The following is a 24,095-nucleotide window of genomic DNA, read 5'->3' as shown; positions in this document are numbered from 1 at the left end:
GATAGAGGAGGGATATTATAACACTGCTGGTGGCTTTGCTTTGATTTACAAGAATTACCCTTGGCATCAGTTCAGCCATGGGTTCTCTTACATACCTTGGATCATACTGAGCCAGCTTCTGCAAAAAATTACTACAAAATCCTTTCAAAATCAAAAAGTTCTACAACACACAATGTACATTTGACTGTGTACCTTAGTAAGCCTACAGTAGAAATAGCTTCTTACCAGGAAATCTAAATAAACTGGGATATAGAATATAGTGTTTTAATATTTTTTTTCTTTTTTCTTTCTCTGCTCTGTTCTTAACCAGCTAGCATCTCTTCCTACTGGAAGAGCTCATCACTGAAAGCATGGTCAAACCTTTATACAGAATCTCTGGGTATTACTGCTTTTCTGGCCAAGGACTTTCTGCACAGCATAGAGAAATATTCCTGCTTGCTAAGGGCCCAGTGAAAGAACAGTATCTGACTGAAATTATAATCACAAAAGCAAGCACAGTATGGACCAGGAACTCTGGGTTTCATACTTTTTCTGTCCATACTTACAGCAGTAAGATGTTTCATCTGACTGTATTTGAAAACTGCAACAGCATATTCAGCATTTTTGGGGGGGAAACGACAAATTAAAATCACATTGGAAAAAAGGCTGAGAAGTGAGATACTGGCAACACCATCCATACCAAAGGCTTCTGAAATTGTCTAGATATGGCAACACCCTTAAAAGCATAATTAGTCTATTTCTTATGATAAAACTGTGTCACTTTGCTATGTAATGCAGACGGTAAAAATAAATTGCTTTAAAGAAAATGCAGTCAAATAAGTACAGCTGTATCCAAGAATTTTGTGGCACGGCACACAGATTTCTATACTGCAAAATGAAGAAGGCAAGAACTAATTTATCTATACATAACACAGTTACTAAAAATACAAGCAGCAATCTCAAGTAAATGCCAGATCCTTCAGTAGTTAAACAAATTTTTATTATTTTCTTTACTAGAAAGAAATAATCCACAATAACTTTTCCTAAATTAATTTTTAAGATGCAAAAACATGATAAGTTAACACCAGTTCAAAAAGGAACTGAGGAAAAACAAATGATTCTTATGACTATCAGCCCTATTTCTACCGTGCAAAAATAACCCCAAACAAACAAAAAGGTAACGGAGAATCATAAAAAGAAACAAAAAAAACCTAAAAATGTAAAACAAAAATATAATTTCCTGGACAGTAAAATATAGGCTGGAATCAAGTTACTGCACATCTTTGTATCATGTACCAGTGCAAAGTGTACAGTTTTTAGTATGAGCTTTGGAAAACCACTCATGCACTGGATTGAACAATTTATTTCTGAACTCTTTCCTTCATACATGGCGACATTTAAAAAGGTTTTGATATTTTATAAGTAGCACAATCAGAACTAAATGAATCCAAATATTTGTGTGTGTGTAATGCAAACCCCTCAAATTTAAAATAAATGTTTGCTACTAACTTGTCATATGGAATAAATGACAATTTTATTTTTTAAAAATACACAGAAGCAGATCATTAGTACACATCAATATTTGCTAAGATGGGTAAGCATTTGCAAAAAAAAAAAAAAGTCCATATTCAACACATTACCAATAACTAACAATTATATAGAATGGGTATTGTCTATGCATGAGAAAACTTACATTTCTGGTCAAAAAATACATATTATTTAAGTACACAATGTAAATCACATATATTTAACTGAATGTACTATTTTTAAAAAACATATTACAGCATATATCTACAAAACTAATTAGAATATAGAACTGAAACTAAATCCAGAATTCATTTTTGTATTAGTCTTGTATCAGCTGAATATTTACACGTGTTTTACCTGAAGCACAAGTCAGTGTTACTGAACAGCAGGTCTTGAACTCCAACAAATACTTAAAAATCTTACTGGAGCTGTGTCATTGGGATACATCAGCACATTCAGAGCTTAAACTATACCTGTATCTGACAAGTTTTCCTACTTATAAATATTACCATGGTATATTCCTGAGCATAATGAGATGTAGAGGAAAATGGCTGGATGGGACAGCCCTGTGGTGGCAACTCTCCCATGCAGTGCAGCAGTGTGGGCTATACTGCATGGGGGGGAAAGGGAAAAACCTAATGATCTCCATTTTTGCCTGTTTTAATAGGTGAGATATCATTGAATTGAAAGATAATCTGTGATGACCTGCATTTACCAAGGACTAAAAGGACTCATGTAAGGTTTTACAGCCCAGGACATTCACAGACCAATTTTGTGTGCATACCACACATCCACACCTGTTGCTGCTGCCATGCACTTGGCCTTTGCACTTCTGTGCCATGGATAACACAATGGTTTATACCAGGAATAACAGCTCTATTCCCCATGTGTGACCAGCCACTAGGATATATAGTAATGGCTGTTTCTCCTGCCACAAGAGATGTTTGCCTAAGGAAGAACTAAAATTATAGAACTCAAACTGGCAAAATAGTGTAAGGTCTCAATGGCTTTGCCTCCAACAAGACTGGGAGCCCAATCTTGACAGATTTCTTCACTATAAAATAGATTAAAGAATTCAGCCAAACATTGTTACATATGCATCTTTCAAAAACTGCACATAATTCTGGAGGCTCTGGTTCTCATTCTCTGACTTCTGTAGGCTGTTCTCCAGCTCTTTCAAACGAACTTCATGGTGCTTTTCATTCTAATGAAAAAAGAAAAATGCATAGAAACTTAGAAATAATATATAAATCAATCAAAATAATAATCTAAGACAACAGGTACCTATTTTTTATAGCTTTATTTACATGTAAAAGTTTTCAGAGGCTCCACAGAAGCGAAAGTGCTAAAAAAGGCCTCAAAAGATTGAAGCTTTTGTTTATGTTGTCAGAACTGAACTGAACATGTTGACATAAACTTAAAATAAAAAAAAAAGGCCTATAATAATTTATAATAATTGTAATCCAGATTGTTGTCATTAATGCAAGAAAAACAGAAGGTATCATGACATCATTATGGAATTGTTATATATCTAATCAAATCTAGATATGTTTACTAAACAATGTGAGGGAAATTACAACTTCATACATATTCTTTTATTTTTGTATTGCTGGGAAAACTGGACTGAGTAAGGGTTGTAAACTCAATACTATTCAAGTGATTTATTTGGACTGGACATCTACTACATCATCAACCATCCCACCTAGGTCGATGGGAAATGTCTATGTACAAATATATTGTCAAGCTGAATTAATTTACTGTTCTGAAAAGTATGTATCAACTGCATTTGTATGTTTTCAGTAAAAGGAACTTGTTTTTGTAAATGGTGACATGGTGAGTGATTTCTTAAATCACAAACAGCATTATTTACTCACATGGTGAAATAAGCAGAGGAGTTGGTTTTTTTCTTCTTGCCTCTTTTTCACTTCAGCTTCAAGAAGTAGCAGTTTTGTCTGAAAGGCTTTTTCCTTGTATGACATTTTTTCCTGTTCTTCAGCTACCTATAAAAGCAATGAAAGAGAAAGAATATATATAAAATGAATTTATAAATGAGATAGATATATTACATATATATTTACTCTTAAAGCCCAAATCAAATTATTTTCTTACCTCTTGGCATTAATAGCTTTATTTCCTATTCTTTAATTTAATACTTATTTCTCATGCCCAGGAATTAAAAAAAATTGAGAAATATTCTGGTTAAATTTGAAAGCTGTTTCAATCTAGAACAAAATGTAATATTACTGGGAGTGGAACACTTCTTACCTTATTTCCAAGTTAAGCCAAAATTCTATTTTTTTCAAAAACTAAAGAAATATCCTCAGGCAGTATTGAAAAAATCAGATGGTTATTTCTACTTTATTAATGTGAAATTACAATTTTATACATTTTTTCTGATTAAACTAATATAATTCACTACAATCTAAATTCCTACATTTCCTCTTGAATTTCATTTACTGTTTGCATAATTTCTACAAATGAAAACATTTGGCTTAATGTAGAAAGAATGCAATTTCTTCCTCTAAAAGAGAAGGTTTTCAACGCCTAAGTTCTTGTGGGCTTCTATAACAAAGAAAATAAAAGGTAAGATTAAGCTTTTGTACAGAAATTTTTAGCCATATGTGTGGGGTTTAATATAAGGTGGTTAAAGAATTTTGGTTTGTCAAGAAAAAAATATAATAAAACACTGGTCAACTGAAACTTGTTATTTATTTCCATAGGATCCAAACTTGACAAGGAAATTGAATAGTTCTATCCATATTTAAAACATGCAGAAATTCACAGTAACTTTTTAGTATTTCTCCCTGCATGCAAAATAGTCTTGTCCCATGAGTTTTTCTCAAGCTCATTTTTAATGCTATTTTTAAATAGAAAGTAGCAAACAAGATTGAGAGATGTATTAAATCACCAATACCATTTTTCTCCCTTCTTCCAAAGCAGATTCAAGCTGTCTGGTTAATGCATTATATTCTGCAGTTTTCTCTTCAAGCTGCAATTTACTGCTCTGAAGATTCTCATCTTCTTTTCTGAGCTGATAAGCAAGTTCTTCATTCTGATATTCCATCTCACCTAATTGCCTTTAACCAAAACAGATTAATGCATTGTAATTTACTACAGCAGAAAAGTGTAGGAATTAATTTCCATCAGATTTTTCAAGTTACCTTTGAAGATCTTCATATATCTTCTGAATGTTACAGATCTCCTCTTCTAAGCAAAGATTGCCCATTGAAGTTACACTATGGTTATCCTGTGAAAATGACAATTTGTTTCTAACTGAAGAGACCTGTATACAGGATCTTACTAGACTAAAGTAAGCCTGTCTATTAAAATCAATCAAAGAATATGACTGTAATTTCAGATAAATGTTATGCTTATTCAGACAAACATTTATATTATATTATATTACATTATATTACATTATATTACATTACATTACATTATATTATATTTCAAGTAAATGTTCCCTTGTATTATTGTACCTTGTATAATTCTCTTAAATTAATACAACACAGCCAGAGTAGGAGACACAAATTTTGTGTGAGCACTTTAAGGCTGAAAACCTGCTATGTAACAAAGGCCTGAAAAACTCCATGTGCTGCTCATGCAACCTTGTGTATTAGGAATTGGTCAGGTCTACCTGACCAGCAAAAAAGGCTCCCTCACACTACAGTCACAAGAAGCATAAAAATAACACTGCATATACATATGGTTATCACAGAAGAACAGTGCAGCACTGGCAAAGAATTTCAGAAAGAAGTGAATATCAAAAAAGACAATCAAGTCCATGAAAAGTGATATATCAGCAACAGAAGCTGAAGGAAGGAAGAAGTCTTGTGCCCAGCATCCGGAGTGCTAAACTTTTACACATCTTTCTTTCAAATCTCAGTAGCAATGAGATTATTGCTCCTTCTACCATCCATCAACAGCATGTTAGCCATAAATAGACACAACAACAGCCTGTGGGTGCCATCATTTAAAGGGGTGACCATTCATTGGACTACCTCAAGTAGTCTTATTCAGCAGTTTGAACTAATCTGCCTGATTGTGCTTATTAGAATAGCGGGCTGATCAGGTAACAGAGTGGTAGTAGCAGAAATTAGTCCAGCTGAACCCAGGAGAGGGTCTCCAAAATGAATTTTCCTAAATTCTGGTGATAGAGTCAAGGGTTAAGGACATCACCAAGAATTAATGTTGAAATTTAACTACTGTTCCACCAGGCTAGTGATTATATTCCCAATTACTTTGCTATACTTAAGAGGTTCCTTTGCACTTTTTCAGGTGAACAAGCAGTTAGATTAAAATTATATATTACATACACAATTTTATATGATACATAAATTTTACACCTCAAAATTAATTATTGCTTAAGTACTTTGCCAAACAATGATGGATTTAGGAGTATATGAACATTCCTGGAAGAATAAAAAATCAAGACCAATGTCTGTAGGACCACAGACTCACTGTGCTTCAGCTGTAGTTTTCCCACAGACACAGCAGGATGATTAAGGCCCTTTCCCACCCTTCTGACTTAAAAACCTTTGTAATTTGTGCTCTTCTAACTCAAAAGCACATTAAAAAAAGATGAAAAACAACAACAAAAAACTAAAAATCTACCAAATCTACCCTTTGAAACTGATGTAAGAGAAAAAAAGAGTCAAGGAAAATTAATTTTCAGGATTTATAGAATATATAAGCATTAGTGTTAAATACACCTAAAAATTGCAATAATTAAAATGTTACCTATCATCAATAATATATTTTATCTGAATAAATCCAGTATGGTTTATAAATTAGCCATTAAAACCAAAACTAATGTAGAATTAAATTATTCTACTAGATACAAACAATATCTAAACTAGCATTTATTTTCAGGGAAGAATTCTGCAACACATCTCAGGACCTAAGCATTCAAAAAGATCAAGAATATACTCACTCTAAAAGTAACAAATCTTGCCACATAATGAATTCACATAAATACAGTTGGCAACAGTTTTATTTGCATTGTGCTATTTCCACAGAAGCTTTTGATTTATGAAGAAAATAACACAGGAAACCTCACCACTGTCACATACGCCAATGGTAAAAAATGTCCCAGAGACTTTTTTCTACATATTTTCTCATTTATCTTTAGAAATTAGCATGTTCTAACCACCTGAAGCTCCAGCTCCCTAAGGGTTTTGCATTTCTGTGTACAGATCCTTTCCCAGGACAGAAGCTTTTGCTGGTTTTCCTCAGCTGCTTTCAGCAAGTCATAAACATGTTCTAACTCCTTTAACTCAGCCTCTGTTTTGTCCCTCACCTGCATAGTAGCATCACAGGAGAAAAATGTAAGTGTAAAACCATAAATTAATTGTAGTACTTAATGGATTTTCATGTAGGTAATAAAGCTAAAATTCTACACAAGTTGCATATCCCTTATTTTATAAAATATTGACAAAGATACAAGTTCTTTTCTGATGCTCAAGAATGTGCTGTTTCCAGTGTTCAGCTCCATCTGCTGAAAAATTTATAACACATATTTGTATGGAGTCTCCATTTTAACTGTTAGTTAAAAAAAAGCACCTCCAGTAGGTTTGCTTCCATATACAACTTTCACAGCTGTTCTGTCAAAAACATAGTTTCAAAATCATCAACAATAAAATCACATTTTTGAAAGTGATAAAAGAATTCTGAATTCTAAAATAGTAGCCAAACTGCTTAATCATTGCACTAGGAATCATTGCTCACTTGTTTGCAATTGTGTAGTATCCATAAACACCCGTTTTAGATAGCAGTTAGTGAAACTCTCAGAAATTTAAAACCAAGAGACAGTACCTTGTGACTTCTAATAAGACCACGAAAATGGAGAAAAGATCTGTATCCTTCAGAATTGTTTGGAAACATTCTTCATTACTGCAAAACTTACCTTATCTAATTCTAAGCATTTTTTTCCTGTTATTTTTTTGTTTTCATTTAAGACTGCTTCATATCTGGATTTCAATTCTTCTACTGCAATTTGTCTTTTTTGTACCTAGGACAACATACATTTTTCACATATATTTGCAAGGTCCTTCATTTAAATATAGAAAAGATAGAATCATTAGTATGAAACATAAAGGAAAACCTTTGACTTCTAAATGGTATCTTAAAGTTTGTCATTATTTGAAGTTATTTATTTTAATTATCCTACGTTTCACAGCAAGTATAAAAGGGTTACCAGGTAAAGAGCACTGCCATATCAGCAGTATGTTATCAAAAATGGAGAATGAGCTACAGCTGTGCTGTAGAAGCAGCCAGCATGACTCACACCTCTCCCCCCACATAACACCTATCACTGACAATTCCCATCTGGAGTCACTACAGCTCTAAGCTAGGGAATTTCACTCCACTTGCTGCTTAAGGCTGGCTGTGACCTGGAACTATATCTGCCATCATAAAGCTGGCAGTAACTTTAGTTGTGATGATACATTCCAAAGACAAGGCTCTGGCTCTACTCTAGATTTTGTATCATGTCTTTCTTTTGTCAACGATTTAAAAAAGAAATAAGTGAAGAATGTCAGTGAAATTGTGTCTATACTATGGCAGAAATAGATACATATTTGAATCAACGTTCTAAAAATTCTGTGTGAATAAAGCCAAATACAAAAAATGAATTTATAAAAAGACCATTTTAAGTTTGGTTTATTTGTTTCACTGGTATTTCTACATGGATTTACCTACTGAAATATAAGAACTCATATAACCCTATAGTCATAACCCTAATACATATTTCTTGAATGAACTTGAATTTCTTGGACTTACTTGAATACTGATATGCTCTTGGGAATATGAAGATAAAATATGGCCAAGTAGAGGTAAAATATCATTGGTATATCCACTGAAGACATAAGACTCCAACTTGTTAAATATCTAGTTTACTGGGGTCACTAATCTGCTTTTTAGGAAGAAAATCTTGTCAAAGCAAGTTTGCAATTGCTGGCTTCAATGAGCTTCTAGTGGGCTCCACACAATTCAGTATAGACAACATTTACTTGTAACAGTGTGGAGACTATTCTTTGATATGGTCTCTAATAGCACTTCCTTCTTTCATACTCAATATTAACAAAAATATTACAATCCCCATGACAACAAAATGGATTATTACAAACAAAACCTTTATCATTTCCTCAAAATGGCTTAGAAATTAAAAAAATATACTTGATTTGAAACATGTTAAGTCACCTCATTTTTGCGCTGTTCTACAAGGTTTTCCTGCAGCTTTGCTTTTTCTTGCAGATGTAGCAACTCATATTCAACAGACACTGTGCTTTTCTCCAACATAGCAAGGGAAGCCTGGACCAAAAATAGAAAATATAAAAATTTTAAGAGTGTTACTAAAATGACACATTCTACAGTATGATATTACCAGGAAGTGACTTACTGGCTCTAGGAAGACAGACATATTTTTCCTGTCAAACAAAACAGTCTATAATTCATTTGTCAGCTCATGAGAACACTTATATCGGATAATACATACAATATAAAACCTGTAAACTCTTTCAAAATTGAAATTAATAATTGAGGTAAACTCAGTTCTTTAATTTGAAAGAACAATTTCTACTTAAGCAATTGTACATCTATTAACAGTAAAATAAACAGCATCCTGATTAAGCAAATATATCACAAGATAACCCTGTTCCTAGCTTTGCCATAGATTTCTACTGGAAAATTTTCAATATCTCATTTGTTCTTACTATTATAAATGGATAGCAAACTTTATTCTGCAGGTCTGGATTCTCTAGACAGAAGGTCCAAAGAGAATTAACGTGGTTACTTCATTAATGTATGAGAAATGTAGAGCCATTCAACAATGATTTCTCATCTCACCTTTAATTTTCTGTTTTCAAGGTAAATCTTTTCATTTTCAGAGGTAACAGAAATTAGCTTTCCAAGAATTTCCTCTTCTGAGTTTCTTCTCCATTCCTCCCTTTTTTCCATGTCTTCCATCAGGCCTCTGATCTGACTTGTTAGACAGGTAAGAAGTTCTCTATAATACACAATGCTTCCAAAACTCACTATGAAAACTAAATCAAACCTTAACACATTCTCCTTCACTGTGTGACTGTGTGTGTATATATATATATATAAAAGGGGGAATGCATATACATATCCAAAGAAAGGATTACCTACTTATATTCTGAAACAAACTCTTTGAAAGAGGAGAGCTTTTAGTCCAAGGAAGGGGTCTTAGCTTAACTGTGGAACACCAAATCATACTTCCAATAGAAATATGCATATGAACACTGTACAGAATGTAATTGTATTGAATTTATAGGGTATATCACATAATATCCTACTAAGAACATTCCTTAGCTACTTTAGTAATGTTATTTCCATTATTAAAAGCAGAAAATTATGCCTCATTTTTTGCTTTTTTTTTTTTGGTAAATACAGTTCACAAAATTAGTTTAGCTGTTTAGTCAACCACACACTGCTTAGTAGAACAAATCTTGTTAGAATGGCACATTTCAAGCAAAGAGTTGTATTTTCAGCTGAAATGGAAACAGCAAAAAACAGCTTGAAGCAGAATGAGTATATATTCTTTCTTAGATGCCTTCTTATATACACTGGACTGACAGTGGGCTAGACAAATTTCTGGACTGATGTCACCTACCTGCACTCTGGTTAAACTTTAAAATCTACTGCAAGTATTTTCAGAAATGCCAGATTTTCTGGGACAAAACCAAAATATTCAAGACAGTTTAATGTGAGCTGTTAAATACTTCAGCATGAATCAAGTTCTTTGTGAAACAAACATTTTCTCAGACCTAGAATCTACCAGTTTCTTTTGCTGGTTTAAACTATAGTCCATATTTCTACCAACAGAAATGGTAAAAGGACATTTTTCATTGTCTGCCCAAAAAATAGCATATCCTTCATGTACATTAAGATTTGACTGTGTAGTTTGAATAAGGTTGGGTAATTTTGTTCTGCTTTTCCTTACATGAGTGATCTGTTTGAATGGCATCTGGGAGGAACCATTCTCTATCCTCTACTAAGGCGAGAGATTAGTGGAACTGAAATAATTTGGCCATCACTAGTCTGAAGTAGGACCTAGAAGACAAAGAACCTTTTTCTATTCTCTAAACACAAGAGTTAATACTTGAGCTCCTGAATCAGTTATTAAATAAGTGGTTATGTGGAGCTGCATAGGAGCCAGCAAGTTCAGGCTGATCAGAAGTATGCAGGAAAAAATAATATGTTCTTTTTGGTAAAGGGGAATAAAGCTTTAAAAGAAGTGAAATGCAACAGAGAGGAGGCTAAAAATCTTAAATGTGTTCTTATTTCCAACTTCCAAATTCTGCTCAGAATTTTAAAATATTAATAAACTCATTTACTTTGTCGACACTGAGTATTGCATTACTAAATATCAACACTGTGACTACAGAAATAAATAAACAAAAAATACCAACAGCCCAACTTACTTCTCAAGATCTTCTATTTGAACTTTTAGCACTGTCTTTCCTTCAACTATTCTATCATACTGGTTTTTCCAGACATCAGAGGCTGACAGTATCTCACACAGTTTAACTTCCTAGGGAATGCAGAAATTACAAATTATGTAACAAAAGAATGCCACTGAATAATGCTATTTAATTCTACAGTTTTTTATAAACACAAGAGCTCTTTAATATAAGACGGTTTTATTGTATCTCACTTGTAAAAATCAATATAAATCTTCTCTCATACCAAAATAAAATCAACAAAATTACCCACATTTTTAAAAAATCCAAGTACAGACTTTCAAGGAAGAAACACTGATACTATATATCAACTGTAGAATTCAAAATTTAAGGTGACAATCTTTTCTTACCAAGAAAATTGTCTTCAATACATCTGAACTACACATAAATTACATTGATTAATCACCAAAGAGAACTGTATAAAATATCTTAAGAATTTTTAAGAATTTCTAGGTAAGAAATAAAACATTAGGTAAAATTCCTTAAATGAATATGGATAACTAACCAACACATGCTATATTGAAAGTACACCAGGTTTTCAATAAGGAGGAAAACAAGTGTGATTACAAAACATCAGAAGTTGAGGAGGTAGTTGCTGTCCCTCTGTACTGCTAGTTTAATTAAAGATCCACTACTGTCACAAAGATCCAAGAATACAAAAACCATTATTAATCATCTCCTGGTACACTAAGTGGAAAAATATATCTTCAATACTTACATATCCAAAACTATTAAACACATCTAAGAGTATGAAAAATAATTCTTAATAGGAAATCCAAATAGGGCAATAAGCACAGTTCTGAGGTAACTGGCCTTTTTGAACAATTACAAACCATTGACAGGCAAAGCAAGATTCCAAGGAACAATTTGGATTAAGGAAGAAGTTTTATGCTTGGATTTTGGAAAGGTTCACAGCAAGCAGCTTAGAAACAGAAAGCTAAATAACCACATGAGACATCACATATTAATAAATAAAGAAAACTAACACTTCAAATCTTAGTCATGGATTCTCAGTTAGTACACTGTATTTCTGAGTTACTGCCTATCCGTAGAGACTAACAGGAAGGAAGACCAGGAGAGGTTTAACCAAAAGCTGATGACACTCTTCTTACTTCCTACAGCTTAAAATGTACAACCTCATGACTTAAGACAATTACTAAATTTTAACAAAACAAAGGCAGCTAATTGTAACAGCTTTCATGACCTCTACAGCAACATTTTCTTTAACAAACGAACAACAAAATAAAAAGCATACAAACACAGCATACATTTTTCTATTTTCCACAAGTGAAAGACTTTCAGTTGTTCAGTTTCAAACAATACAACACAACATTGCTCACAGCATAGTCACTCACATGGTCTCTTATTTTAGCAGTTATATCTTTCACGGATTCTTCTAAGTGTTGAGCTCTTTGTTTCTGGGACCTTATTGCTTTTTTCAGAGCAATCTTCCTTTGCTCAGTTGTTTCCTTTAAGGCTAACTTCCGGTACTTGTATTCACCAATTTGAAGTTCCCACTCTGCTATTTTATTTTCTAGAGTCTGCAGCATAATTAAAATCAACTCTTCAAATTCTAAACCTTACAGATAATTTTGTGCTAAAAAATAATTAGGAAGACTGTTACATTTATAATCTGTTTCCATATAATCTTGGTATCTCAAATCTTGTGGTTGATACAAGGAGCTAGCTAAGTACAACAGTAGACAAGAAAAATACAGAGAAAAAAGTCATTAAAAAGATGAAAAGAAGAGGCTGAGAAGGTGCAGGAGCAGGCAGCAGTAGGGGGAAAGACAGTAATCTAACCATGTCTGTGTGCTCTTGGAAATGGATGCAGAATTTCCATGTAGAAGGCATAGTATGGATGTTAAACCCATTTATGAGGAGGCTAATAAAATGGTTTCATCAGACTATTTCTGTAAAGAATATCACCTTAGTGATGCTACCAGTGATATGCACTGATGTATTAGAGTATGTGCTCTGAATCTAGACACACACCTACTAGTTCTGGAGATAGGCTGTATGACTATATATGAAATTCTATTATGATAGTTAATATCTTAGATTTGTGTTTTTTTAAAGTCAGGAAGCTAGGAAAGGCTGGGCTTTTTAGTTTATGTATTATGATGATATACTATTTTCTTGCAAGATCTCTGAATTTTTTCTCTACATAAAATGCACACTTTATTAATGACACAGTTTTATTTAGTGAAAAAAGTATTTTTTATAAACAAAGAAGCAGAAATGCATGTTAATGCATTTCATAATACTATGAAACATGTACAAAGCAGCCAAGATGGGAACTGGGCTCTACAACTGCCATTATATTATCTTTTCAATTGCTGTTATTATTTCTGACTAACTAGATGATTACATCACTCTGGTGGAGACTGATCCCATTCCACACAGGAAGCTGATCTCTCAAACTTCATGAGACATATTTTTCATCTATATACCACATAAATATGGATGGAAAACAACAACAGATGTTAAAACACTACATGATGATATTCATTAATAGCAGTACCAGAATCTGATTCAAGGAGAATCTCAGATCCACTTAGTCATCAAAAATGACCAAGCTACCAATAGATAATTATTTTCATAAAGACAAGTGTAAATGCTATTCATATCTCTCACTATTCTTCCACTGAACTCCAGCAATGCAGTTAAGCCAGCAGTGTCAACTTTCTCAGTTCAGTGACAAATATCCTAATTGTAGGAATGATTAATGCATTTGTTCCCTTCCTTTTAGCCTAGGGCTGACACTACATTATGTCCTACTAGTTAGCTACTGACTATGTGAATGTGCCAGCTTAATTCAAGATACTCATTGCCAGTTGTTATAAAATATGCATATGATGCATGAGGGGATATCTCTCAGTACAGCTCCTGCTAATGGCCCCAAAAATTTTACACAATCAAAGCAAAATGTATGTGGTTTTCCAAGTGAAAGATGATCTCAGGTACTGGGATTCACCAAAAAGCAAAAGTACTACTTTAAAAAAAAGGAAATTACAAAAAAACACCCAAATATATAAGAAGTAGTTTGCCTATATAAATGCTTACAGGGCACCTAATAACCAAAGATGTGAGTTGAGGTGGTGGAAAAACACCTTCAATAAACACAGCAAACAGTCTATGTACGGATTTCTTTATCTGTCGGTATAAGTAAACAGCTGCTATCCCCTATTATAACCACAGGAGGTCAGAATCACACTAAGAATAAGTGCTTTGGGTATTAGCGGCTGAGGTAAATTCCAATTGAAAACTAATTTCGTAGGGGTAATGCTAAGGTTTTGCAAGCTTTTATCTAGTTATTAGCAAAATCATCTCCAGGATTTAAGCTAGAAAATTACTTCGGCAATTTTTGAAAGAGAATAAAACTTTCAAATAGAGATTGAATCAATACAGTTGTATATCAAGTTATTTTATTTAATGAAAATGCTGGAATTCTATAATTGTAGTAGGTAGAACAAGAAAGTACTTTTTATTTAGAAGAAAACATGAAGCATTTATGCAGACACAGACATGTGATTTGAAATAGCCTATATATAGGTTAGGTAACAATCTCAAATGATTCAATTAGCAGGGGATATATGCTAGCAAAAAAGTTTGGAAATTAGAAATACATTGGTTTTAGCCAATGTTTTCTCATTCATGCTTATGTTCTTGACAAGTTTCATATATTCATATTCTGAGGCCACATACAGCTCCAGCCTTTCACACATGACCGCCTCTTTCTCTTTTTCTACAGCCAGTAACTGATATAAATGCCCAAATTTAACTTGTGCTTTTTAGAACAGAAAATAGAAATAATTTAACCTACCTTAAACAAAGTGAGACTAGACATTAGTCTTAAGTGTTTCACTTTCAGTCAGTATTAAGAGACTTATCGATTCCTCACAGACAATAAGAGGGAATAGGGTGTGGCTGTCACTGCTCCCTTAGAACAGAAAGTCACCATAAGGACTTGCTTATCTCTTGACCATATGGAGACTGTCCTCTAGACAGTGCGGTTAAATGGGTGAGCAAACACTTCTATGCATGTTTCACTTTTCTTCACCAGAACTTTACTAGTGTGCATAAGTGGAGAAAAGAAGAAAAGAAAAAAAACAAACAACCTTGCAAATAAAAGTGTGGTCAGGCAGATCTTGCAAAACATAAATACTTATGATTTTAACTGTTTTGGATTTTTCTTTTACCAATAATTTGAAATTCAAAACAGGCAACAGCAATGTTTTCCTTTTTTTGTTTTTTAATAAACTGAAACACAAGTAAAATTATTTTGACCTGTATTTTCACTTTTAATTCATCATTTTCTGCTTCTTTTCTTTCAATCTGACACTGCAGGTAAGCTTGTACTTCCTTTACTGATCTTGACAGGTGATCTACTTTCTGTGTATTGATCTAAGAAAGATAAACAAACACAAATTTATTGCACTATTCTGTATGATGCTCTCTGTATTTTTTCTACTATGCTGTAGTTTCTAACTGAATGTCCTCAAAACCTGGAAAAGATAAAACATGCTCTACAAGTATATTCACAAGCAGTAACTTGATACTACTGTATTAACAGAATTGTTAATTTATTAATTGTATTCTAACAGAAATCACCAACTTGAAACAATTTACATATAATTATTGCATCATATTTAATCTGAGTTTAAGTGGCAGGAATAAGGCCTGGAAGCATGGACTCAGAAATCAAGGCTAAGCAAAGGCATCCAGCTGGCAGGATGACCAACATTCAGCCACACTCATCAGCTGTGCTCTGACTAGTTAAACCCAAACTGACCTTCATTAAATTCCATAGACCACCATCTCCTACTAGAACTATTGATACATTTAATTCAAACTCTCATTTTGGGGGAATACCTAAATCATACGGGAAAAGAACTTATGTCACCAGAACTCAGACGATTCTATGAGATTTCTTTCAACTTGATTCCTTTGGCTCATTCTAAGTAAGAAGTAATAATGTAGAAAATATCGTATTATCAGTATAGACTGAAAGAGACTAAAAGAACATACCAATGGAAGTGTTCATTATAGATACCAGTAAGAAAGAAAGATTCAGTCAAGTATTGATGAAAATGCCATTTATTGTAATTAATGTAAGAAGGGGCAAGGGGATAGCATAGAAAATTATTCATCCTTTCAGATGCTAGGCATCCTAAATTGTTCAACATTAGGTAGTCTCTAGCTGAGGCATGGTATGCCACATAGATCCCATCAACATTGAGGTCTGCTGGCATTAGGGTCTTCAGAATTTTTGTAGGCTTTTCTGTTCAGCATTTCTATTCTCCAGCAAAAAGATTTTTCCATGAAAATGTGCTCCTTCACTTCAAGATAAAAACATGACAAGAGCCCCCATAGGCAATTATGACCAGCTGGTTAAGTTTATCCCAGCAGCCAAGTGATATGTTCACTTGGTTAAGCAAAAACAAAAAAACTTCTAAAAAAGAACCATGGCTCTTAAAATCCCACAAGGAATTAAAAATATCAAAGTACACTGCTGTCCCCTTAAAGGTGTAACTGAGCCCACGCTGTCCCTCACTAATGTTGAACCACACACACAGAGTGCACCGGAGGTGTTTGGTCTGTAACACAGATTGCCAGACTACCAGTAAAGTAACTTTCCAACTTTTACAGTACCCTCTTATACAGGACAATTCTTCCCTTCCTGTGTCGTTCTTGCACTGAGCCCCTTCTTTAGGTGCAAACAATGAATGAGCTCTTGCCAGACTTGTCAGCCTTTGATGAAATTAGCTCTGCTGGCTGTACTACCTTTCCTAAAAGAGCCAAGGAAACCAACTGTGAACAGAACCTGTTTAGGTTTTACTCCATATTTTACTCCATATTATTCTTTACAAGTACTTTTTCCCCAAAATATTGCAAATCAGTAAATGAGAAGTCAAAAGCCACCTTAGGATATTAGTGTTAAGGATAACTGTATCCTTAGTTGGTTTGAATACCATTTTAATTGTTTTAAGATAATTCTGTAGGAAACACCTTTCAGGATTTTACTTTTTTCATAGGTCTTTTAAATAATTTTTTTACCCAAAATTAATATTTTTTATTTAGGAATCTAGTATGTTGGAAGAAAATATTCATTCTAATGGAACTGGTCACTCACTTTTTCACACTGAAGCATGGATGAAAGTTCTTTAATCTGTTTCTCCCTTTCAAGTACTTTTTTCCTGAGATTCTTCATGGAGAAAAAATCAACAAAGAAATTATTTTAATGTCTGTATACAACAAAGCATCAGCAATGCACAGTGATGAGCATTTCAGATGTAAAACTAAGATTCCATATTGTGATGGTAAATCACAAATACTCCCACTTTTCCACTCTTATTGGAAATTGTATGACTCTATAAGTTAGCAAATTTCAGATACTTAGCACAGAACAAAGAGAATCAAATTTTAATTTACTTACAGTATTCTGGATTTCCCTTTCACTTAGCTCCTGCGTCCAAATGTCAATGTTTTTACTGTTTAACTGCAACACAGGAAACATTGAAAATTTCTGATTATAACTGATTTTGTATTTGTCAATGGTTTTCAATCAGTTACATATAGTTTGCTACATTTTCAATCCTGGTACATATGACCAGAAAAGTTCACCTTCTCAAAAGCTACTTATTTGGTGGTTAAAACCCTAAAGATTCAATTTATTTTGTGCATGGACTTTGTAGCTGAAGAAAAAAACAGTGTTATTCCATATACCTATTTATTTCTTCATTTTATCTAGAACGGCTCTACATGCCATAGATAAGTGTTATTTAAGCATGTAATTAAAGGGTAAAAGTATCTGTAGAATTCACAATATTTCAAAGACTCTTATTAAGTGCTAAAGCCTTTCAGGAGCCTCAGCTAGTTAGGAGAATTTGAAGACTGAACCAAAAAGCATTAAGCTGGAGGATCACAAAAATTAATTTCAATTAACTCTGAAGAATTTATGTGCCTGTGATATTGTCAACTAAACTTTTTATTTTAAAGTGTACAATTGCGTGTGTGTGTGTTCATAACTTTCTGTTTTAAAAAGGGAGATTTGTGTGGCTTTCAGACTGTAAATCCAAAATATTTTAATTTCACTAATAAGAAGATAAACCCACAAAATCAAGCTGGAAACTTTGGTATCAAAATTTGACTACATCTTATTCTGGCCTGCATGTAATTCCTCATAATGTTCTGTAATCTCGATCCCATGCCTATCTGTAAAGTCAGTTCATGGACCTCAATTCTGCATCAGGTTTCCACCTTTGCATGCACAGCAAACTTATAAAATTGTATTCAGTAGAAGTCCTAATCTTTCCTGACTACATTGAGTCAGATTTTCTGACAGCAAAAAATAATATATAAACAGGAATGGTGTTTTGTGACCTGACACTGATTTATCAGCAAAAATACTTAGAAGGCATCCCAGAATTGAGAAGTGACTGGAAACCTAAATTACTCATACTATCTTTCCATTCTCAGGAAATAGTCTTCCCCGCAGTTTGTTCTTTATGAACTTTTTTTTTTGTTGAATGATCAACAGAATGACTCATGCTTGTAATACAACTAGCAATGTCTATGAAAACCTGAAAATGAAGATTAAATGCAAAATCAAAAAATAAACTTCAGAATAAACACCCATTTTGTTAACTTCTGAAAGAGAGTTTAAAAAGTCAGTAATGACAAATCACATTTAATTTTAAGAGAAATCTACATTCTTCACTCCATCAGGTTTCTGTGTGAGTTCCACATGTCCGTTCTTATACAGGAATTCACTCAGGTCCACCTCCTGTTTTAACCAACATTGTTCAACAAACTCCTTCCAAATTTTTAGGAACTTTCCTAGTGCACTGGACATAACAGAAACATCTTCCCACAATATGTCTAACAAAGAAGATGATATGACTAAACATTTCTTTCAGACTAGTGTAAGAAACGTACATTTCCACTGATTCTATGTTCATGCCTTACATATTTTCTTTTTTTTATTATAAATATATTTTATTAATTATATCTATATTATTTTATATATGTCTGTGTCTTGTTTTATTACAGGATTAGATTTCCTGTCAAACCTCAACTTGTGTAACACAGTGCAACTCTCTGTATCTTTTTCCTGGACATACAACTAAAACCAAGTTCGTGAACTTAATTACCTCCAGTGAAAACAACACCTTGGAAGATTAAATATCATGCTTCATTTATCGTAATTAATCAATGTAAGCAGAAATGAACAAATAATAATTCCATTATAGTTTCAGTATACTGTTGCTATGCCCAGCAGTGTCACTTAACCATTTTTTGAAATACCACCTACTTCACATCTGTAAGTAGGAAGTATATTTTTAACCTTGTTAACAAAACAAATACAATTTAAAAAATCAAGCCTAACAGGAACAGAATGAACTTGCCTCAACAGTGTGAAGAAGAATAAACTTTTCCTGAAGATCAAAGTTCAACGAAGGAGCAGTACAGTCATGTACAGGTAGAGACAAGGATGGTTGTGATGATGATGACATTTTGATTTAATGCTGTATAACAAGACAGTATATGTTAATATATATTGATGTTCTGTGAATCAGTAACTGGAACATTACTGGCATGCCAGGTTGTTCCCACTACAGTGGGACTACTGGACTGGACCAAGTAAACCCCAGTCACAGAGATGTAACACAGCTAATGTGCCTGAAATCTTCCACAAGAATTCACAACTTGCAATTGCTTAGCACTGAATTCACAAATACAGTGCGCAGAAAGCAAATCCTTCCACAGCAGAAAACTGAATACACTCAAAGGACAAAGTAAAGCTCGCAATTGCTATTTCCCACTTCCACACTCCCCAGCACAGAGCGGGAGGCTGAGGGGCACAGGTCACTCAACGCCAGCCCTCGCCCCGGGCCCACACTCGGGCTCTCACCTCACCAAAGGCCTCTGCGCCCGCTGCCAGCAGCTCCCGTCCCTGGGGTGTCCCGCGAGTCAACCCCCAGCACCGCTCCTGTGGGGCAGTGTCCCCCCAGCACCGCTCCTGTAGGGCAGTGTCCCCCCAGCACCTTTCCTGTAGGGCAGTGTTCCCCCAGCACCGCTCCTGTGGGGCAGTGTCCCCCCAGCACCGCTCCTGTAGGGCAGTGTCCCCCCAGCACCGCTCCTGTGGGGCAGTGTCCCCCCAGCACCTTTCCTGTGGGGCAGTGTCCCCCCAGCACCGCTCCTGTAGGGCAGTGTCCCCCCAGCACCTTTCCTGTAGGGCAGTGTTCCCCCAGCACCGCTCCTGTGGGGCAGTGTCCCCCCAGCACCGCTCCTGTGGGGCAGTGTCCCCCCAGCACCGCTCCTGTGGGGCAGTGTCCCCCCAGCACCGCTCCTGTGGGGCAGTGTCCCCCCAGCACCGCTCCTGTGGGGCAGTGTCCCCCCAGTACCTTTCCTGTGGGGCAGTGTCCCCCCAGCACCGCTCCTGTGGGGCAGTGTCCCCCCAGCACCGCTCCTGTGGGGCAGTGTCCCCCCAGCACCGCTCCTGTGGGGCAGTGTCCCCCCAGCACTTCTCCCGCGGTTCCCACCTGCGCCCGCCGCTTTTTTCCTCCGGGAGCCGTTGCCGGAGCAACGCGCCGTTGCCGCTGCCTCTGCCGCTGGCATTGTCGGTGCCATTGCCGGTGCCATTGCCGCTGGCATTGTCGGTGCCACTGCCGGTGCCATTGCCGGTGCCGGATGCTGCCCTCCCCGGGCCGGCCTTGCCCGACGCTCCCCGCGAGCACCCACTGCCTCGCCTGAGGCCGGTGGGGCCGGAGACCCTCGCGGGCCCGGCGAGGCGGCATCGGCCCTTCCCCGAGAGAACGAGGGGGTGCGGTTGGGATGCAAAGATGCCTCAAGACGCGGCTGTGCTCCTTACTCGCCCGTGACGTGCCCAGGAGGTTGCTGTCAGACCCAGATGGACAAGAAACTCGGAAACTTCTGGGGAGCTTTAGGTCCTTCAGATGATTTCTTTCTGGGTGTTTCCATTAATTTTTAACATTTTTTTCCCCCGAGGTTAAACGCTAAGTATTCATGTAACCTGACCGTATGTGAAGATGTTTCGGCAATACGTTCCCAAACACTGTAGAAAAGCCAGATATTTTTAAACAACCACGTTTAGATGAGAAGGAAATTCACAGAATATCTGAGACACTGCAACAGACATACAGAAAGATCACTTTCAGATAATAAATTGTGGAAAATTGAGGGATCATGTGATACAAACATGATCATTTGTACAGATGCATATGAATATATGTGCATAGACACATATACATAATTCTAATTTGCACATTTTGTTTAAAAAAATCATACTGATAGGAATGTTACTTTTTAATATTCTGAGTAATAGCAGTGTCAGCAACTTACATTAAAAGAAAGCTTGACATAAATAATAATCAAAATAAAAATCAAACATATTCTTTGGCATCCTTTGTAAACATGCCAATGTGTATTTTCTTCTATTGCTGGTGATGGAATTTCAGAGAGCAGTTACTCACTTTATATTCCCTCTGGAGAATATTGCCTAGCTATGTGTGCCTGGTAATGAAAATGAATGCTAAATTTCAACCTTTTAAGTTCAAGTAGATGTGAAATCACTTCATTATCCATTGTGGAGTGAGCACCCGATTGCACCTGAATTCCAAAGGAGATTTTGTCTTTGCACATGCAAAAGGCCTAAGGCTTTGTTCTGTATAGGACCCACAGCCTAGAACCGAGAATTCACCATCTCTGACAGACCTTTGCTTCAGCACCACAATTATGAGCTGTTGCTTTGGTATCCTCTAGTCACCTCAGACAAAATTCTTAATTTTAGCTGTCCAGAACTTGCTATAAGATTGGTTTATTAAAAAAAAAAAAAAAAAAAAAAAAAAAAAAAAAAGCAGTAACTTTTTGCAATTTTCTAAAAATCTGGTCATAGTTTATAAAATAATGCAGGCACTATGCAGCAGTGAGGGCTAATTAGCATGATAATTAGCATTGCACTCTGGACCTCCTAAACAAAGAATGAATTACAAGTTTCAGTCCTCAAAACCACATTTTAATGACAGTGGCACAATCCACAGAGTGGAAAATAATTAAAGGAAATAAGACATGCAGTTCCACAATGACATAATTACAGGCCTTATTAAAAGAGATGTGCTTGAGAGAAGCTTCTTTAGATACTACAGGAACGCTGCTGAGTGTTTGTCACAGTTCATGACTTCATCTACTCTAAAGGTATAATTGAACCTTTCATTTCCATGTCAGAAATTCACAACTCCAGTGTGTTTCTTTGTTCATTGGTTAATTTTGGCAATACTCTGCTATGGCAAAAGCTGCAGATTTGCTGTGACCCTGTTAATACACTGTTCCTTCCCTATCCTTGTACACACTGCTTGATGCAGTACTGACCAGATTTAATTTCTCCTGAAACCCTTAGACACTCTCTGCCATACACAGAAGTGGGCATCCAGCAGAGACAGAGTACTGTGTTTTCAGATCTAAAATTTCATTTTCCCAAGCAATAATCAGTGTTGTAATTTCAGTTCATATGGAAGCTAAAATAGGTGTCACATTTTAGAGGAGAAAGAGTCCTTTTCTCCTTTGTAGAAAAGAGTCAGAGATGAAGCATTATCTGCTAGTACCAGTTGCCTCTAATTGCTTTTAGGTCAGTGAATGCCCTTTCAGTCAGAAATATCTCCTTTTGTTTGCTTCTGATAAGTCTTCTTATTCCATAAAGGAGTTCTGCATACAATTTCTTTGATAGAACTACATCACACAATTGGAATAAATGTGTTTCAGCATTGTTCCTGTAACTATTTCCCCGAATTATGTAAAAATATGATATTATATAGACAATCCCTGTGATCCAGGACAACTCACTCACTACTCTGGGACACCCAGTCCCACCTGCCTAGCAAGCAGAGCTGCAGTAGTCTGTTGTGTGGAGGCACTGACATCTAGTGGGCTCCAATTACATTTCCAGTTCTTCCAAATGTTCCAAAAATCTGTCACAGCATCTCTTTTTGAGCTGCTATGACCTTGATATAAATGCATATTTAAAATTACAATCAAATATGAATAGTTGGAAGTTGAATTTATTAATTAATGCTAACTCTTACTGTAGTAGAAAGAGGAAGATAAGATTCGTTTCAATTAAGAGCTCATGTTCACTGAGCTCTGTCCATCATAAAAGCTCTGAAGGAGTCAGTTCAAGTAAGGCAGTATTGAGAACTTCCCCAAACACCTCTGCAAAAGACAGACAAAATTTGCTGTCATGCCTTCTGAAAAGCCGGTATAAAATGACAGGGCAAGGCTTTTGATTTCCATTATTATGTTTACATGTATACATGTATACATATGTATGTTCAAAACCTACATGGGCTGCAGTCCCAGTTGCCAGATCAAGCTGGCAAGAAAAGATGTGATAGTTGATGTCAAAACCATAAAAGCTGTGTTTGTCAATATGGTCTTCCCAATATTATTAAAATAATTTTAGCTTCCAGCTTCCTACGTAGACTTCATGATGTTAAATGAAAATGGTAAATTTAATTATTCCTATGCCACATGTGGAGAAACTGCAGCACCATGTGATGAAACTATTTTCTCACAGTCACTATTAAGGAAGTGACAAAGCTGCAAATATACCTCCGGTTATTAAACTATCATTGCACAGTAAGAGGGAGAAACCCAAAAAATTTATTTCTCTTTCCACAGGGGCCAGTTCCTCCAAGTATAAGATAGCCAGCTTCTTCTAAGACAGACAGCTGGGACTAAATTAATCTCCTTCCTGCTCCAGGAAAGGACAAAGACCATGAAAACAACATATGATATACCTGGTCCAGTTCCCTGAAATTTCAGAAATTTTGCCTACTGAATGTTTTTCCAGTTGCTGCATACAGTCCTAGTACAACTCCAGTTCGAGTGTTTAGGGGAAGCACAGCAACAGCTGCCACAAGGACCACTGAAAGGGTGCACTAATGTGAAAAGGAACATTAATTCTCCCTCAGATCGCTGTAGTTTCTGAGCGGAAGTGTGCTGTTGAGAACAGCTGCTTTCTGCTTCTGTCAAAGCCAGTCACCACATTTTTCATGAAAGCCTGATTGTACACAGGCCAGGCAGCTG

The 24,095-nt window shown here is 35.6% G+C and overlaps 1 protein-coding gene across 19 annotated transcripts; it reads right to left on the bottom strand.

Annotated features, from left to right (window-relative positions):
- Positions 1-1,491: 1,491 nt before the first annotated feature.
- ODF2L (outer dense fiber of sperm tails 2 like) lies at positions 1,492-21,743 on the bottom strand. 19 transcript variants are annotated; one of them, XM_086841554.1, is made up of 16 exons: positions 20,099-20,186; positions 19,906-20,038; positions 19,400-19,519; positions 17,428-17,490; positions 17,125-17,196; positions 15,279-15,395; positions 12,344-12,529; positions 10,950-11,059; positions 9,352-9,487; positions 8,707-8,817; positions 7,412-7,516; positions 6,659-6,805; positions 4,668-4,753; positions 4,421-4,583; positions 3,381-3,506; positions 1,492-2,710 (listed from the first exon to the last, which is right to left on the bottom strand). In XM_086841554.1, the coding sequence occupies exons 3-16, from the start codon at positions 19,505-19,507 to the stop codon at positions 2,582-2,584; spliced, it is 1,659 nt and encodes a 552-aa protein (XP_086697680.1). In that variant the 5' UTR covers positions 19,508-19,519; positions 19,906-20,038; positions 20,099-20,186; the 3' UTR covers positions 1,492-2,581. The 19 variants fall into 19 exon arrangements, with proteins under 19 accessions (XP_086697680.1, XP_086697674.1, XP_086697678.1 ...); XM_086841548.1 differs by lacking the exons at positions 19,906-20,038; positions 20,099-20,186 and adding an exon at positions 20,537-21,743 and having other exon boundaries at positions 9,352-9,511; XM_086841552.1 differs by lacking the exons at positions 19,906-20,038; positions 20,099-20,186 and adding an exon at positions 20,537-20,890.
- Positions 21,744-24,095: the final 2,352 nt, after the last annotated feature.

This window comes from Cyanistes caeruleus, chromosome 9 (assembly GCF_971803275.1).
Source record: "Cyanistes caeruleus chromosome 9, bCyaCae1.hap1.1, whole genome shotgun sequence".
In the NCBI taxonomy this organism is placed as follows: domain Eukaryota; kingdom Metazoa; phylum Chordata; class Aves; order Passeriformes; family Paridae; genus Cyanistes; species Cyanistes caeruleus.
This window is presented reverse-complemented; position numbering and strand designations above follow the sequence as displayed.

Excerpts from the sequence above, each read along its gene's own strand:
- ODF2L (XM_086841548.1), bottom strand. The coding sequence starts at position 19,507 with ATGTCATCATCATCACAACCATCCTTGTCTCTACCTGTACATGACTGT. Across the intron at positions 12,530-15,278 it reads AATTAAAAGTGAAAATACAG|ACTCTAGAAAATAAAATAGC; the intron begins GTCAAAATAATT and ends ATTATGCTGCAG. Across the intron at positions 9,512-10,949 it reads CAAATAGAAGATCTTGAGAA|AGAACTTCTTACCTGTCTAA; the intron begins GTAAGTTGGGCT and ends TGTGTATTATAG.